General features: G+C 48.8%; 1 protein-coding gene across 6 annotated transcripts in view; it reads left to right on the top strand.

Annotated features, from left to right (window-relative positions):
* The window catches only part of ZNF277 (zinc finger protein 277), a 171,117-nt gene that overhangs the window by 106,269 nt on the left and 48,700 nt on the right, over nt 1-16,148 (top strand). For all 6 annotated transcript variants that reach the window (XM_029616938.1, XM_029616940.1, XM_029616941.1 and 3 more), the window contains exon 5: nt 8,660-8,751. In XM_029616938.1, the coding sequence (XP_029472798.1) occupies nt 8,660-8,751 (92 nt within the window). The remainder of the gene's footprint in view (nt 1-8,659; nt 8,752-16,148) is intronic.

Below are 16,148 nucleotides of genomic sequence, written 5' to 3'. Positions count from 1 at the left end.
TCCGATGCCTCAACCATCGATGCCTGTACCGGTGCCCTCAATGCCTTCATCGGTGCCTCCAGCTCTTCCCTTGATGCCTTCGGAACCTAGACCAGGACCTTCAGGAATACCATCGTCCCATCCTTCTCGGGCTCCTAGAAGGGCAGGTCCTGATCCCTATGACACCTGGACAGACGAGTCTTCTCAAGACACCAATGACTTGCCTTCGCCACCTTCTCCTACTGAAAGCAGGAAGCGTTCTCCTCCAGAGGACCTTTCCTTCATAAATTTTGTGAAGGAAATGTTTGAATTGGTTCCCTTCCAATTGCAGACTGAACAAGATGACAGGCATCAAATCATGGAGCTGTTACAATTCCTGGATGCTCCCAAGGAAATAACCTCCATCCCTATTCACCAGGTTCTTTTGGATCTCCTCAAAAAGAACTGGGAACACCCTGGTTTTGTTGCTCCAGTCAACAGAAAAGCTGATACCACTTTTTTGGTCCAGTCAGCCCCAGGATTCCAGAAACCTCAGCTGGATCACCAATCTGTGGTTGTAGAATCTGCCCAAAAAAGGGCAAAAAGATAAAACCCCCACTCTTCCTTTCCCCCAGGTAAGGAACAGAAATTCCTGGATGCCATTGGCCAGCATGTCTTCCAGGGATCAATGCTTATCTCTTGGATCGCCTCCTACCAGCTATATATGACCCAGTACAGCAGGGTCTTATTCAAGCAGATACAGGACTTTGCAGAGTCCCTGCCTCAGCAATTCCAAGAACAACTTCTAACCCTAGTACACAAGGGTTTTGAGGCAGGGAAGCATGAAATAAGATCTTCTTATGATACCCTGGAAGCGGTGTCAAAGATATCTGCAACTGCTATTTCGGCAAGAAGATGGGCCTGGCTCAAGTCTTCGGACTTGCGCCCTGAAGTACAAGACAGATTATCTGATCTGCCCTGCATAGGAGACAGTCTGTTTGGGGAACAGATTTAGCGGACGGTGGCGGAACTCAAGGACCATCTTGAGACTCTTCGCCAGCTCTCTCTCATACCCTCTGAGTATTCCTCCAAACAACCTTTCAGGAAGGATACTAAAAAGTCATTCTTCCGTCCAAAGAAGTCCTATCCACCACAGTCTAGGACTCGTTCCACGAGACCTTTCCAAAAGGCCCAATCTAGTCAACCTCGTAAACAAAAGCTGCAAGCAGCTCCTCAGCCGGGCCCTGCTTCTGGTTTTTGACTCCTGCATAGAGAGCAGCAACCAGTTTCCACTGCCTCTGATAGCAGTGGGAGGTTGATTATGCCATTTCAACAACAGGTGGCACACAGTCACCTCAGACCAGTGGGTCCTTAACATAATCTCTCAAAGTTATTGCCTGAGATTTCTCTCCATTCCACTGGTCTCCCCACCTCTACCGGCGTGGTGAACATCCAACCACTCACTACTCCTGGAGCAGGAGGTCTCCCTCCTCCTCCAGTCCAGAGCAATAGAAACCAGTACCTTACTCTCAACAATGCCTAGGATTCTATTCCCGGTTCTTTCTAATCTCCAAAAAATCGGGAGGCATTCCTCCAATTCTGGACCCATGTGCCCTCAACAAGTACCTCCACCGAGAAAAGTTCAAGATGGTAACCTTGGGTTCCCTCCTTCCTGTTCTGCAAAGAGGAGACTGGCTCTGCTCTCTCGATCTCCAAGATGCATACACGCACATTGCAATAAATCCATCTCGATGCAGGTTCCTGAGATTTCTAGTAGGCCCCAAGCATTATCAATACAGAGTGCTCCCTTTTGGCCTGGCATCTGCACCACGAGTCTTCATCAAGTGCCTCATAGTAGTAGCAGCCTTCCTCAGGACTCAAGGTGTTCACGTCTACCCCTATCTAGACGATTGGTTGATCAGGGCTGCCACTCAACAAGCTGCTTTGTCGTCCCTACGTCTTACTTTACACACTCTGATTTCGCTAGGATTTCTCGTCAACTACACAAAATCCTGCTTAGTCCCATCTCAAACTTTATCATTCATAGGGGCAGACTAGGACACCTTGCAGGCAAAGACATTTCTGTCTCGACAGCAAGCTCTCACTCTCATCTCTCTCGCACACCAGCTACAGTCTCAGCGCCGCACGACTGCACGCCATTTCCTCATCCTACTGGGACACATGGCGTCCTCAGTACAGGTTACCACAATGGCCCGCTTGGCCATGAGAGTCATGCAGTGGACTTTAAGGTCACAATAGACTCAGTCCGACCAACCTCTATCGACCACTGTCCACATCACCGACTCACTCCGTCAGTCTCTAGCCTGGGGGAAAAATCAGATCAATCTTCTCCAAGGCCTGCCCTTCCAGGCTCCAGACCCTCAAACAATTCTCACCACCGATGCTTCCAACCTTGACTGGGGAGCCCATGTGGCCGATTTGCAAACACAAGGAGCTTGGTCTCCAGAGGAAGCCAAACACCAAATCAATTTCCTGGAGCTTCAAGCAATCAGATATGCTCTCAGGGTATTTCAGGATCGCCTTTCCAATCAGGTTATCCTGATTCAGACGGACAACCAGGTGGCCATGTGGTACATCAACAAACAGGGAGGGACGGGCTCCTTCCTACTATGTCAGGAAGCTGCGCAGATATGGGCAGAGGCCCTCTCCCACTCGATGTACCTCAGGACCACCTATTTGCCGGGAGTGGACAATGTGTTGGCGGACAACCTAAGTCGCGCTTTCCATTCGCACGAGTGGTCCCTCAATAGCGGATGCATTCTTCCAACGTTGGGATCATCCTCGCATAGACCTCTTTGCGTCACCTCAAAACCGCAAGGTAGAGAACTTTTGTGCTCTTACTCGCAGCCAACACTTAAGAGATGCGTTCTCCCTCTCATGGGCAACCGGTCTCCTATATGCATTCCCTCCACTTCCACTTCTCTGGAAGACTCTCCTGAAGTTACGTCAGTACAAAGAATGCATGATCCTGATAGCACCTCACTGGCCTTGCCAAGTGTGGTATCCAATACTTCAGGATCTCTCCATTCGCAGACACGTTCCCTTGGGAATGGACCTGCTTCTGATCACTCAGAATGGCGGGTGCCTAGGCCACCCCAATCTTCAAGCTTTGACCCTGATGGCCTGGATGTTGAAAGGTTAATTCTTCAGCCACTTAACCTTTCGGAGCCAGTTTCCCGTGTCCTGATTGCTTCACGGAAGCCTTCCACGAGAAAGTCTTACCTATACAAATGGAACAGGTTTAAGTCATGCTGATCTTCTCAGTCCCTTGATCCCTTTACCTGTTTCACCACGAAGTTTCTAGACTATCTCTGGCACTTGTCAGAATCAGGTCTAAAAACTTCCTCCATCAGAATGCATGTCAGTGCGGTGGCTGCCTTCCATAAATGTGTCGGGGATGTTCCTAATTCAGTACAACCCCTCGTAACACCTTTTCTGAAAGGCTTGCTTCACTTCAAGCCTCCACTGCGTCCTCCGGCCCCTTCTTGGGACCTCAATCTGGTTTTGGGTCGGCTCATGAAACCACCATTTGAGCCTCTCCAATCCTGTGATCTTCGCTATCTCACATGGAAAGTAATTTTTCTTTTGGCAATAACATCTGCTCACAGAGTTAGTGAGTTACAGGCCCTAGTTACCTATCCGCCTTACACTAAACTTCTGCAGGACCGGGCAGTACTCTGCACTCACCCTAAGTTCTTACCTAAGGTAGTATCTGAGTTTCACATTAATCAATTCATTATACTACCTACCTTCTTTCCCAGGCCTCACTCCAGTCCAGGAGAACAGGCTCTGCATACCCTTGACTGCAAACGGGCTCTTGCCTTCTATCTAGACCATACAGCTGTCCACAGGAAAAGCACTCAATTGTTTGTCTTTTTCCATTCCATCAAATTGGGCAGCCTGTGGGTAAGCAAACTCTCTCCTCCTGGTTAGCGGACTGCATAACCTTTTGCTATCAGCAAGCAGACATTCCACTTCAAGACCATGTTAAAGCACACTCTGTGAGGGCCATGGTGACTTCAGTAGCGCACCTACGCTTGGTGCCGCTTCCTGACATTTGCAGGGCTGCTACCTGGAGTTCTCTTCATACCTTTACAGCCCATTATTGCTTAGACAAGGCCGGAAGACAAGATTCCATCTTTGGCCAGTCTGTCTTGCGAAACCTTTTTACAACTTGATGTACCATCACCCTTCCGCCTGCCCATTAGGGTTCAGGATGCCCTCTACCAAATTCCACCCCAGTCTTTGTGCCTATTGCACATCTTGGGTACATTTGGTGCATTTATTTATTTATTTATTTAATTTATTTTAACATTATTATATACCGATATACGTTTGCACATCGTACCGGTTTACAAAGAACAGGAGGAAGGCCACAGGGAATAGGCAAAACCTTTACATGGAACGCATAAAAGTAACAAATGCCTAAAGGAACATCGAGTAAAAAATGAGATTAATATTTAGGTATTGAAGGAATATAATGTAACAAGATATTTAATGTCATATTTCTATATCGAAGGATGAAGGGGTAGGAGAGTATAGAACAGTATGATAGAATAACAAATGCTATAAAATAACTTAAAACTGAATCACAACAGTAAACGGAATATCTAACTAGATAAATGAAGCTTGACCGACGTGCCCGCAAATGCGCAGTAGAGAGCAGCTCTACTGCGCATGTGCGGGCGAGCACGTCAGTCTTAGGCAGCGTCAAAAAAAACCAAAAAACATGGCGGCAGCGGTGGTAGCAGCGGCAGCGGGCAGCGGTAGCGGGCGGCAGCGGCGGCGGTAGCGGGCGGCAGCGGCGGCGGTAGCGGGCGGCAGCGGCGGCGGTAGCGGCAGCGGTGGTGGGCGGTGGCGGCAGCGGTAGCGGGCGGCGGCGGTAGCGGCAGCGGGGGCGGGCGGCGGCGGTAGCGGGCGGAGGCGGTAGCGGCGGGCGGCGGTAGCGGGCGGCGGTGGCGGGCGGCGGCGGTAGCGGCAGCGGCCAGTAGCGAGGGAGGGAGGAGAGAGAGAGAGGGAGGGAGGGACGGACTAAGTGGGAGGGACGAAGAGAGAGAGTGGGAGGGAGTGACTGAGTGAGAGGGAGGGATTGAGTGAGGGGGAGGGATTGAGTGAGGGGGAGGGACTGAGGGGGAGGGACTGAGTGAGGGGGAGTGAGCAGGACTGAGGGAGAGGGAGGGAGTGAGTGGGACTGAGGGAGAGGGAGGGAGGGAGTGGGACTGAGGGAGAGTGAGTGGGACTGAGTGTGAGTGAGAGGGAGAGAGGGGGAGGGAGTGAGTGAGACTGAGTGGGAGGGAGGGACTGAGTGAGAGGAGAGGGAGGCTGGGGAGGAGTGGGTGGGAGGGAGGTAGGGGAGAGAGAATGAGGGGGAGGTGAGAGACAGAGGGATGTAGCCCGTTTTAACGGGCTTAACGGCTTGTATTACATAAAAGGATAGATGCTGGGCAATGGGAAAGAAGGGAGGAAGGGCAAGGGGAAAGAGGGGAGGAAGGGTGTTTAAATCAGAAATTGTGAGCATAGAGGAGGGGTTGGGAGGTAGACATATGTACAAAAGGGGGAGAAATATTATGCTACGTTTAGTCTGGGGATATAAAAGGGGAAATGCATTAAGGAGACATAAGCATAAATTAATGGGGGGTTGTAAGTAGAAACTGTTTAGGTGAAGGCCTGTTAATTAATTAAACTGTTAAGGTGAAACTGTAATTAAGTGCCTGTTTAGGTGAAACTGTTAATTAATGGAGGGTTGTAAGTAGAAACTGTTTAGGTGAAGGCCATTTCTCGGACATCCTCAGCTCGGTACTCACCCATATGTGAGGACTACCATCCTGCTTGTCCTGTGAGAAAGCAAATGTTGCTTACCTGTAACAGGTGTTCTCACAGGACAGCAGGATGTTAGTCTTCACGAAACCCGCCTGCCGCCCCGCGGTGTTGGGTTTGTTACATTTTCTTATTTTAGTCTTCGGCACTTCCTGTAGCTTTAAACAAGACTGAAGGGGGACCCCTGCTGGCTGCAGGTTTAGTGCCATGCTGGGCATGCCCAGTAGGTGCCAGTCAAAGTTCTAGAACCTTTGACAAAAGTGTTCCGTGATTGGGCTCCATCCTGTGATGTCACCCATATGTGAGGACTAACATCCTGCTGTCCTGTGAGAACACCTGTTACAGGTAAGCAACATTTGCTTAGCACACAAAACAGTAGTTGAGTTGTCATGTTAGAGCAGTAACAGCATTGACAGTGTTTCAGCATCGGCCACTGTCCAGTCTCTTACCTCTCAGATGCATTCGGCCTCCATATCTGGCCCATGCAACAGGAGCTGAAGCAAAAAGCTAAGTTGGGACTCGTACATGTTTGGCTCTTGTTTCCAAGGCCAATAGTTGGAATTTCAGAAGGTCTTTTCCATTCTGGGAGAGGGAGAGGACATCTGTAGAAGAGGGATGTCTTCTTTTTGGAACATTTAGACTTATTCTGTTTTCTTTTTTTTTTGTCCAGTTTTATCTCCTCCTCCTTTGGGCTTTCAGCTCAGTTGAAACCAGGGCTGGGATCCAGCTCCATGAACCTTCATTTGCAACTACCTTGGGAGGGGGGGGGGTTCTCCTATTTTATATCCCCTTCCAGCTCACTAAGCTGAATCATCACAGTGGCCATCTTCAGCAGTGGGCTATGCACCAAGGCTCCTTCTGGAACCCTGCAATTATGGGCCCTAAATCCAGCCGCAAGGTATTGCAATGACTGGAACTCCTTCCAACCCCCATGCTGTGAATGCTGCCTCCTCAGCATCCCTGACCCAGGAATTGAGCCCACGTCTTCCACTTGATAGTCCACAGCACTGCCACTCAGCTACCAGCCCACTTTGATGCCTCCTTTTTTCTTTTATTTTTGGATTCTTTCAGCTCCCAGTGGCTTTTTTTTTTTTTTTGTGTGACAATGATATGAGAGAGGAATTGGTAACCAGCTTAGATGACTTGTTTATACTCCTTTGCTGTCACAGATTTTCAAGGAGGCAATGAGGACTCTGCACGCCTTCCTTTTCTAATCCCTGCCTTCTCTTTGCCTTTCTCCTTATGGGGGCAATTTTCAAAAGTATGAGGGTACTTGCAAATACCACGGGCGCTTTAACCCAGGGACTTTGCATCAGGTGTCAAAGGAAAAATGCACGGCTACTTTCCCTTTGAAGATTGCCTAAGGAAAAAGTAAGTGCAGGTGTTTGCTCTTGCGTTTTCTGTTCGTCCTTTTCCCCTTCTAAGCGTGCAGTGTTGCATTGCCCCAGCCTGCCTCCATGCAGCATGGGTAAAAGAGCCCACAGGTTGTGCAACTGCCCCTCCTACTTTTGCCAGCAGAGAGGCTGGACCATTTTCAAACAGCCCTTTTACCCAGGTAAAAAGCCAATTAACCACATAAACTGCTTTTAAAAACGGGCCGGGCCGCCTCATTCTTAATTGTATCGGTGTTGACCTATTTTGTACCCTTCCCCCATCTTCCTTTTTCCAAGTGTCTTATCCTTCACCACCAGTTTTGTTTCTTCTCCTATTCTCCTCTCCCACAGCACTGCTTTAAACACTTTACGCACTCTCGCCACTCTCTACTACTACTGCTAGTTTCTATTTTTTTCCTCCCTTCTCTGTTTTCTGTGTTTTTTTTTATTTATAGTTTTAGAGTTTTTACAAAACATATAGAATGCAAAAAATCAAAGAACAAATTTGCGTATTACAAAATCAAATCATCAAACAATTCAAAAGTACTTTTATCTATACCTCAAATTTATAGTCCACTACATGGGAGGAAACCTTACAAGTAGCACTCAAAAAAGAAAATGTATTCCTAATTGTTTGCATTTAGCTGGATATATATTTATTGCAGCAATTTATAACTCAACCTCTTTGTCTACCAAAAATGCTTCCAGACAAGACGGATCCTGAATAATTTGTTTTTCAGGATCCTTCTCTGTTTTCTGACTCGTTTCTAACTGCAATTCAATGAGTATTTGTGTGTTTTGTCGTCTTTACACTGGTGCTTTTGGACAAAACATTCCCTTCCTTAGGAAGGCAAGACCACCTGCAGTCAGCTCAGTCCTCAACCAGAGCACAATAGACGAGATTTTGGTATATTGGTAGTGTTGATTTTCCCCCAGTCAGGGAGTTAACATTAATTCAAGGAATCTGCTGAAATACACCTTCCTTTAGCCAGTGACTGATTTAGGGTTTTGGTGCCCCTAGGCACTGTTGTTTGTCGCCCTTTCTTCCCTCCCCCCCACCCAAGGTTGGACTACAGGGGCAGAAGGTCTAAGGCACAATTCCCTCCCCCCACACACCAGTTTCCTGTGGCAGCTCAGGGGTAGATCATGTGGCAAAAATTTTAAAATTCTGAAGCAAATTGGCAAACATTTCCATTTTTTATATTACATTATGAAACTAAAGTACTATACTAACAAATATAGTTTAAAATTTATAGTTTTATTTGAAGACAGCAAATCTTCAGCTAGCCTGCTGCCCTAGGCACAGGCCTAGTGTGCCTGTTGACAAAACCAGGCCTGCCTTCAGTCAGTAGGTGACGGCCATCTTAAACAGTGAGAGATCTCCTAATTTACAAACTAATTCAGAGGATCAGGGTACGAGATCTGATTACAGATTTGGTCAAGCATGTGTGACATTGCTTTGCACAGATGCTTTTGTCTTCTCCATGCAGAAAGAAATCCTGGAGCAGCAGCAGCGAGAGAGGTACGACTCGGGATTTCATGGCACGTGCATGTTCTGCAGCGAGGAATTCACAGGCAACAGGTTTGTGTTTTTGAGTTGTGCTTAAAGTCTGAGATATTGTTGAACGAACAGTTTCAGGCAAAGCTGGAGACCTGCACAGTATTCAAAATGTTCATACCCTGTACCTAAAATTTGTGTGGGGTGTTGGTGTAACTGTTTTTCTAATGAAATATAATTTTTGGAGTAAATGTTTCTAAAAAAAAAAGAGAGATCTTCCATTTAAAATAAAGCAGCATTTCAGCTTAAAAAAAAAAGTCTTTAAATGATCCCTGACATGTACAGTCCTATCATATCCCTGAGTGCTCTCCTCCTGCGAAAAGGACTCATTCTCTAGAGTTGTTGGCAGTGGTTGTGTTCTTGGCTGACTTCTATCCTGGTGCCCCTGAGAGAGATGGGTGCAAAGTAACCCTTTTTTTATTAAACGACAGCCCCCCCCTAGACTTACACACACATTTCTGTTGGCTAAACAGAAAGAGGTTTGAAACATTTCAGCTACTAACAACTCCTCAGGATTGAAATACAAATCTTGCTGAAAAATTGATTTTATGTTACTGCCAATTGAATTTCCTAATGAAACATTTTGCTAGTTGTTTTACAGCAGGCCTCAACCAGTGAAAATTGTTGAGTTTTTTTGGTTGATTATATAAGGTTGCTGTGTGGTGGCTTGGTTAGTCTGCTGGTTAAGTCATTTGTTTACATATTTAGTTCCTGCAAAGTAAAATATCTTAAGACTAGGCATGATATTTTGCCTGGTTTTGTCAATAGTGCCTAGTAGTAGTGCCTTAGTAGGCTCAGGCCTAGTGTGCCACTAGACCTGAGCCTACTAAGGCAGCAAAAATCTAGGGGCAGGAGACTGACTGAAGAATTGCTGACTTCTCTCTACTTCCTGATCCAGCTGCAGGGAACAAGAGGGCAGGGGTGAGCCTGGAGCAAGCAGAGCAAAGGGGAATAATTTCAGGGAGCTTAGGAGGGACTGAGTGGGGGATCATTGAGGGGACTGGCTGGAACTTGTGTCTGTATGTGTGAGAGAGAGGGAAACAGTGGGGGGGAGGGGCAGTGTTCATGTGTAAGGGAGAGGAGATACAAGGGGAGCTGAACCAGAGCATGGTAAAAACACTTCCCTGTTCCCCCCCACCTTTTTTTTCCTGTGCTGCAATTTGGATCCTCCCTCTCTTGATCTTTGATTCAGTTTTCCAGATCCTGGAATCTCCCTTCTTACCTTTCCCTTCTTCCTTCTCCCAGGATCCTCCATTCCAATCCCGAATCTCAGATCTACTCCTCCTCTAATCCCTCTTTCATTTCTTCCTTCTTCTCAATCTCTTCTTTCGAATCCCCAGTCCTCCCTCTTTTTTTCTTTTTTTACTCTCCTCATTCCCAGAACTCTTGCTGTGAAGGGTAGCAGGTATGTGAGCCCTTAATGCTGCTGCATAGTTGAGTACTTGACTTGAAAGCTTCTTGCAGTGCTTATCCCCTTGTTTACAGATAAATAAACTCACTACTCAGTCAGGTTAGAAGCATTTATTGGTATGCAAAATGAGACAGAATACCAGGAAGGAGGGACAAATGACCTGACAGTCACTGTCTGAGCTCCTTCAGTTTTCTGCCTGCACTTTAGCTGCTTATATGGAAAATTTTCTTTTTGTTTGCCAGTATCTTCTTATCTCAGCATCAAGACAGCTGGATCTGTTTCTTTTCATCTTAGCCCACAATTGCCCCAAAATTAGTATCTTTTCTGTTCCCACAGGTTATCTCCCTTCTATCTGCATTTCAGCCCCACCTGGCTTCGGTATTGTGAGACTCTTTTGTCATGAGTCTCTCTTGTTTGGTTGTAAGATCTCCCCGCTGGCAATGTTTCTTTTTCCGATATAGTTTTGTGCATACACATTATGTCTGCTAGAGCTGTCCCTTGCTCTGCAGATATATATTACGCAGCCTCAAGGGCAAAACCCTCAAGGCCTATACCGGCAGCTGGTGAACCTGCCCTGTAGCTGGACATTCTGGAGTTTCACCTTTACCAGTCACCTCCCCCGCAGGTTGAGCCCTTGGGTTCTGGAGGCCGGCAGGTTCCTAGGGTGATGAAGATAAAAGTCCAAGAGCACACTGAGGTCAGGGCAGGCAGCAGACTAATGGAGTCAAAGACAGGCCAAGTTTGGGGCAGGCAACTAGTAAGAGGGGTCAGGTCCATGTGGCAGGCAATCATGGTAGGGTCCAAGCAAGAGGTCAAGATGTAAACAATCAGGTCAAGGATGGACGAAGACACACTGAAGACAGTGGACAAGATCAATAGGAGAAGGTGAGGCTGGATGAGGCAAGGCTAGAACTCAAGGCGAGGCTCTATCAGGCAAGGCTGGAAGACAAGGCACAGCACAGGAATGCTAGGCAACACACACTGCACGGCAGAAGCCCCGTTGCTGAGGTAAGGTGGCTCAGCAGGGCCCTTGCTTAATTAGGTGATCAGCCTGACGTCATCGGAAGGTGCCTCTCAGCAATGGGGGCAAGTTTGGCAGCTCACAGGGCCGTCCTGCATGCTATCAAAATGTAATACTTGCCCTCTCCTAGTCTCCTTATCTCAAAGATCTCATCCCTGTACTGATACTTGAAATTCCTTTTCCTCATGCAATAAAAACCAAATAAATTCTACAAGCAGGTTTGAAACTATTTTTTTTTTTTATGATATAGTAATAAAGATGGAAATGTTTGTCAATGTGCTTCAGAATTTTCTAATTCCTGTTGCATGAAACTGTAAATCTGTATCTTGGACCTTCTATTTTCTGTTGTCTAACCTTCTAGAGGGATGAAAATGGGGAGGGGAGAGGAGAGGGCAGTGATAGAACCAAAAGTGCCTTGGAGCAGCAAAAAACATATACCTCACTGACAGGCATTGATATGGCAGTAATACTCTATTTGTTGTGACACGCCTCCTCCTATGACATCACCCCCTTCTGTGACATCAGATGCTGGGGGGATTTAAACCCGGCATCTCCTAGGTTTCATTGCCTTGCAACACAGTTACCAAGCAAGTTGCTTGCCTACCAGCCTTCCTGCCTGCCTGCCAGTCTACCTGCCTGCCTGCTGACCTGAACTGCCTCCTGACAGTCTTCCATCAACGGTCGGCCCAAGGATCCACTTTTGGATTTACAACAGTTTGCAAGGCCATGGATCCGGCAGACCTCGCTAGCCTTCAAGCCATTCCCGGACTGGCTCAACGGCTAGTACAGCAGCAACAGGTCTTGGACAACCTGGCTGTCACTGTGGAGCAACTGGCCGCTTGGATGGATGCTGGTCCGCCAGCACCGGACCCGGTTCCGGCTCCGGTGGTGACCCTTCACACTCTTACGCAACTCCCTGCGCCAGCACGGTACGTGGGAGATTCCAAGGCTTGCAGAGGCTTTCTGAACCAATGCTTGAAAGGTTCGCTCTCCTGCCCAACCAGTTCCCCTCGGATGCCGTCAAGGTGGCCTACATCTTCTCACTGCTGGACGGTCGGGCTCTGAACTGGGCATCTCCTATGTGGGAGAGGAACGACCCGGCTCTGAATGACTTGAATGTCTTCGTAGCTGATTTCAAGGCAGCCTTTGATGAACCAGCTCGCCAGACCTCCGCAACCTCCGAATTGCTCCAACTCAGGCAGGGAATTCGGTCCCTGGCCGATTATGCTTTGGAATTCCGTACCCTCGCACTGGAGGTCGGATGGCGGGACGACGCCCTCCGTGGAATCTTCTTAGAGGGACTTGCTGCAAGGATAAAAGACGAATTGGCGGCTCGAGACCTTCCGGAGGACCTCAATGCTCTCATCAAAGTGGCTGGCCGCATCGATCGCCGCCTTCAGCAGAGGGCCAAAGAGGGACGTCCTCTCCGCCGTTTAGTTCCGCTGGCTCCAACCTCTCCTCGCCCATTCCCACCGGGCCCACGGGAGGCTAGCACGTCCACGGAAGCCACATCCGAGGAGCCCATGCAGCTGGGAAGAGCGTCCCTGACACCTGAAGAAAGGCGGCGCCGCCATAGTATGGGTTTGTGCCTGTACTGCGGGGGCAAAGGTCACTTCCTCGGTCAGTGCAAAGAGCGAGCGGGAAACTCCCGCGCGCCTAGGAGTAAGGGAGGAGTGCCTCCTAGGTTGTTTGAATGCTGCTCCTCTATGTACCGTTTCTATAACCCTCAGATATCCCGGAGGGTCTTTCAAGACTCATGCATTCATTGACTCTGGGGCAGGAGGGAACTTCATCGCTGCCAATCTTGTACATCAGCTCCGCCTGGCCACACAATCCCGGGAGCCTCCGTTACAGATTACTTTCATACAAGGTACCTGCCTGCCTGGCCACATTTCTACCGAGACTGCACCACTGATCATGCAGACCGGGATCCTACATTTTGAGGAGATCTCGTTTTTGGTTCTGGAGAACTCAGTTCATCCGGTGGTCCTCGGCCTACCCTGGCTCCAGCAGCACTCTCCAGTGATCCAATGGAGCGATTTGCAAATTACCCAATGGAGTCCTCACTGCGTCAAATCTTGTATCAAGTCTCTACCAGTCCAGCACATTCCCTTGGCTCACACCGGCCTCACCCTTCCCAGTCATTATGCGGACTACACGGACGTATTTTCTAAGGAAAAAGCAGAACTTTTGCCCCAACATCGTCCTTTCGATTGCGCCATCGAACTGGTGTCTGGGGCAACTCCACCCCGAGGCAGGGTGTATCCACTATCACAACCTGAAACCAAAGCAATGTCTGAATACATTGCTGAGAACCTCACCAAGGGCTTTATCCGACCTTCAACATCACCCGCAGGGGCGGGATTCTTCTTCGTGGCAAAAAAGGACGGGTCCTTGAGACCATGCATAGACTATCGGGGATTAAATGCCATTACTAAAAAGAACCGCTATCCGCTTCCGCTAATTCCAGAATTATTGGATAAACTCCAGGGAGCCCGAATATTTACCAAGTTGGACTTAAGGGGGGCGTACAATTTGGTGCGTATCCGTCCCGGGGACGAGTGGAAGACAGCGTTCAACACCCGGGACGGGCACTACGAGTACTTGGTTATGCCCTTCGGTTTGTGTAACGCTCCTGCGGTGTTCCAGCACCTCATGAATGAGGTCCTCCGCGAACTGCTGAACTCTTGCATGATAGTCCTACCTAGATGATGTCCTCATCTACTCACAGAATTTGACCTCTCATAGGCAACAGGTTCGGCAAGTGCTCCAAATTCTTCGTAATCACCACCTGTACGCTAAACTGGAGAAGTGTCTCTTCGAACAGGAGTCGCTGCCTTTTCTTGGGTACATCATTTCAGCTACGGGATTCCTCATGGATCCAAGTAAGGTGTCCGCCATTAAGAATTGGCCCCAACCAGTAGGCCTGAAGGCTTTGCAGCGTTTTTTAGGATTTGCCAATTTCTACAGGCACTTTATACCGCAATACTCCCGACTGGTCGCACCTCTGACCACCTTGACCAAAAAGGGGGCCGACACGCGCGTTTGGTCAGCCGAGGCATGTAAGGCCTTCAAGGATTTAAAGGAGGCCTTCCTGTTGGACACTTGTCTGCGCCATCCGGATCCATCAAGGCCCTTCTTTTTGGAGGTTGACACCTCCAATATAGCTGTGGGGGCAGTACTGTCTCAAAGCTCCGACTCCGGGCATTTGTTACCTTGCTCCTACTTCTCAAGGAGGTTTACGCCAGCCGAAGGTAATTACGGTATAGGAGACAAGGAACTGCTTGCCATTAAGTTGGCACTTGAAGAATGGAGACAGTGGCTGGAGGGAGCCGCTCACCCCATCACGATCTATACCGACCAAAAGAACCTGGAGTTCGATTTTACCCTCAAATATCGTCCAGCATCTAAGAATGTTCGAGCGGATGCGCTCTCTCGGAATGCCATCATGGATGAAAAGGAGGAACCCCTTCAACATGTCATCGACCCAGCAAAGATCGAATTAGCCAGCACCACAATCTCTACACAGGGCAGAATAGTTGTTCCACACAAAGACCAGAAGAAAGTCCTGCAATGGGCCCACGATTCCCTCATTGGAGGCCACGCCGGCAGAGGGAGGACGCTCGATCTATTAAACCGTCATTATTGGTGGCCCCGAGTCCAGCAGGATGTGCGACTTTACGTAGACTCGTGCCCGGTATGTGCCCGACAGAAGCCTCTCGGCGGCCGACCCTGGGGTCTTCTACAACCTCTACCAATACCTACAGAACCATGGACTCACATTGCCACAGACTTCGTGGTGGACTTGCCTCCTTCCGAGGGTAACACAGTAATCTGGGTCACCATAGACCGGTTTTCTAAGATGGTACATTTGGTACCATTACCTAAGCTTCCGTCTGCACCAGAGCTAGCACTTCTTTTCACGCAACATATCTTCCGGGCTCTCAGCCTTCCACAGAGCATTGTCTCCGATCGGGGACCCCAATTCACAGCCCGGTATTGGCGTGCTCTCTGCAAAAAGTTTGGGATACAACTGAACTTGTCTACCGCTTTCCACCCACAGTCTAACGGGCAAACCGAGCGGATGAACCGTTCCCTCAAGACGTTTCTCCGAAGCTTCATTTCGCAGAGAAAGGACAACTGGGTTTCCCTCCTTCCCTGGGCTGAATTCGCCTATAATAACCACACTCACTCGGTTACTGGGCAATCTCCCTTTCAAACGGTCTTCGGACGCCACCTCAGGACACCCGTCCCGGTACCTATCGATGTCGCTTCACCGGCGGCCCAGACAGTGGCTACCCAACTTCACGATCTCTGGAGAGTCCTTCAGCGACGTCTCACCTCTGCAGCAAAGAAAGCACAAAGCTGTGCAAACCGCCACCGATGTGCCACTCCAACATTTCTACCCGATACTAAAGTATGGTTAAGTACCAAGAATCTCCACTTAGCTGGACAATCACGTAAGTTGGCATCCAGATACTGCGGTCCTTTCCAGGTGGCAGAACGAGTTGGTCTGGTGTCCTATAGGCTTCGTCTGCCATCCTCCATGCGCATCCACAACGTATTTCATGTGTCGTTGTTGAAACCAGTGATATTCTCCCCGTTTCCATCGGCTCACGCCGGATGCGATCTCCACCTCCCCGAACGAAGATCCTGTTTACCAAGTACGGGACGTACGCTTCCACAACCGCCGATGGGAGTATCTATTGGCCTGGGAGGGCTGCGGCTCTGAGGAGGACTCTTGGGAACCTGCCTGAAATATACTGGATAAGTCCCTGTTAACCCAGTTTCATCATGACCATCCCAATAAACCCGGACCCTTGAGGAGGGGACGTAAGATGGGGGGTACTGTTGTGACACGCCTCCTCCTATGACGTCACCCCCTTCTGTGACATCAGATGCTGGGGGGATTTAAACCCGGCGTCTCCTAGGTTTCATTGCCTTGCAACACAGTTACCAAGCAAGTTGCTTGCCTACCTGCCTTCCTGC

Source organism: Rhinatrema bivittatum, chromosome 9 (assembly GCF_901001135.1).
Source record: "Rhinatrema bivittatum chromosome 9, aRhiBiv1.1, whole genome shotgun sequence".
In the NCBI taxonomy this organism is placed as follows: Eukaryota; Metazoa; Chordata; class Amphibia; order Gymnophiona; family Rhinatrematidae; genus Rhinatrema; species Rhinatrema bivittatum.
Note: the sequence above shows the minus strand (reverse complement) of the source record. Positions and strands in the feature narration are given on the sequence as shown.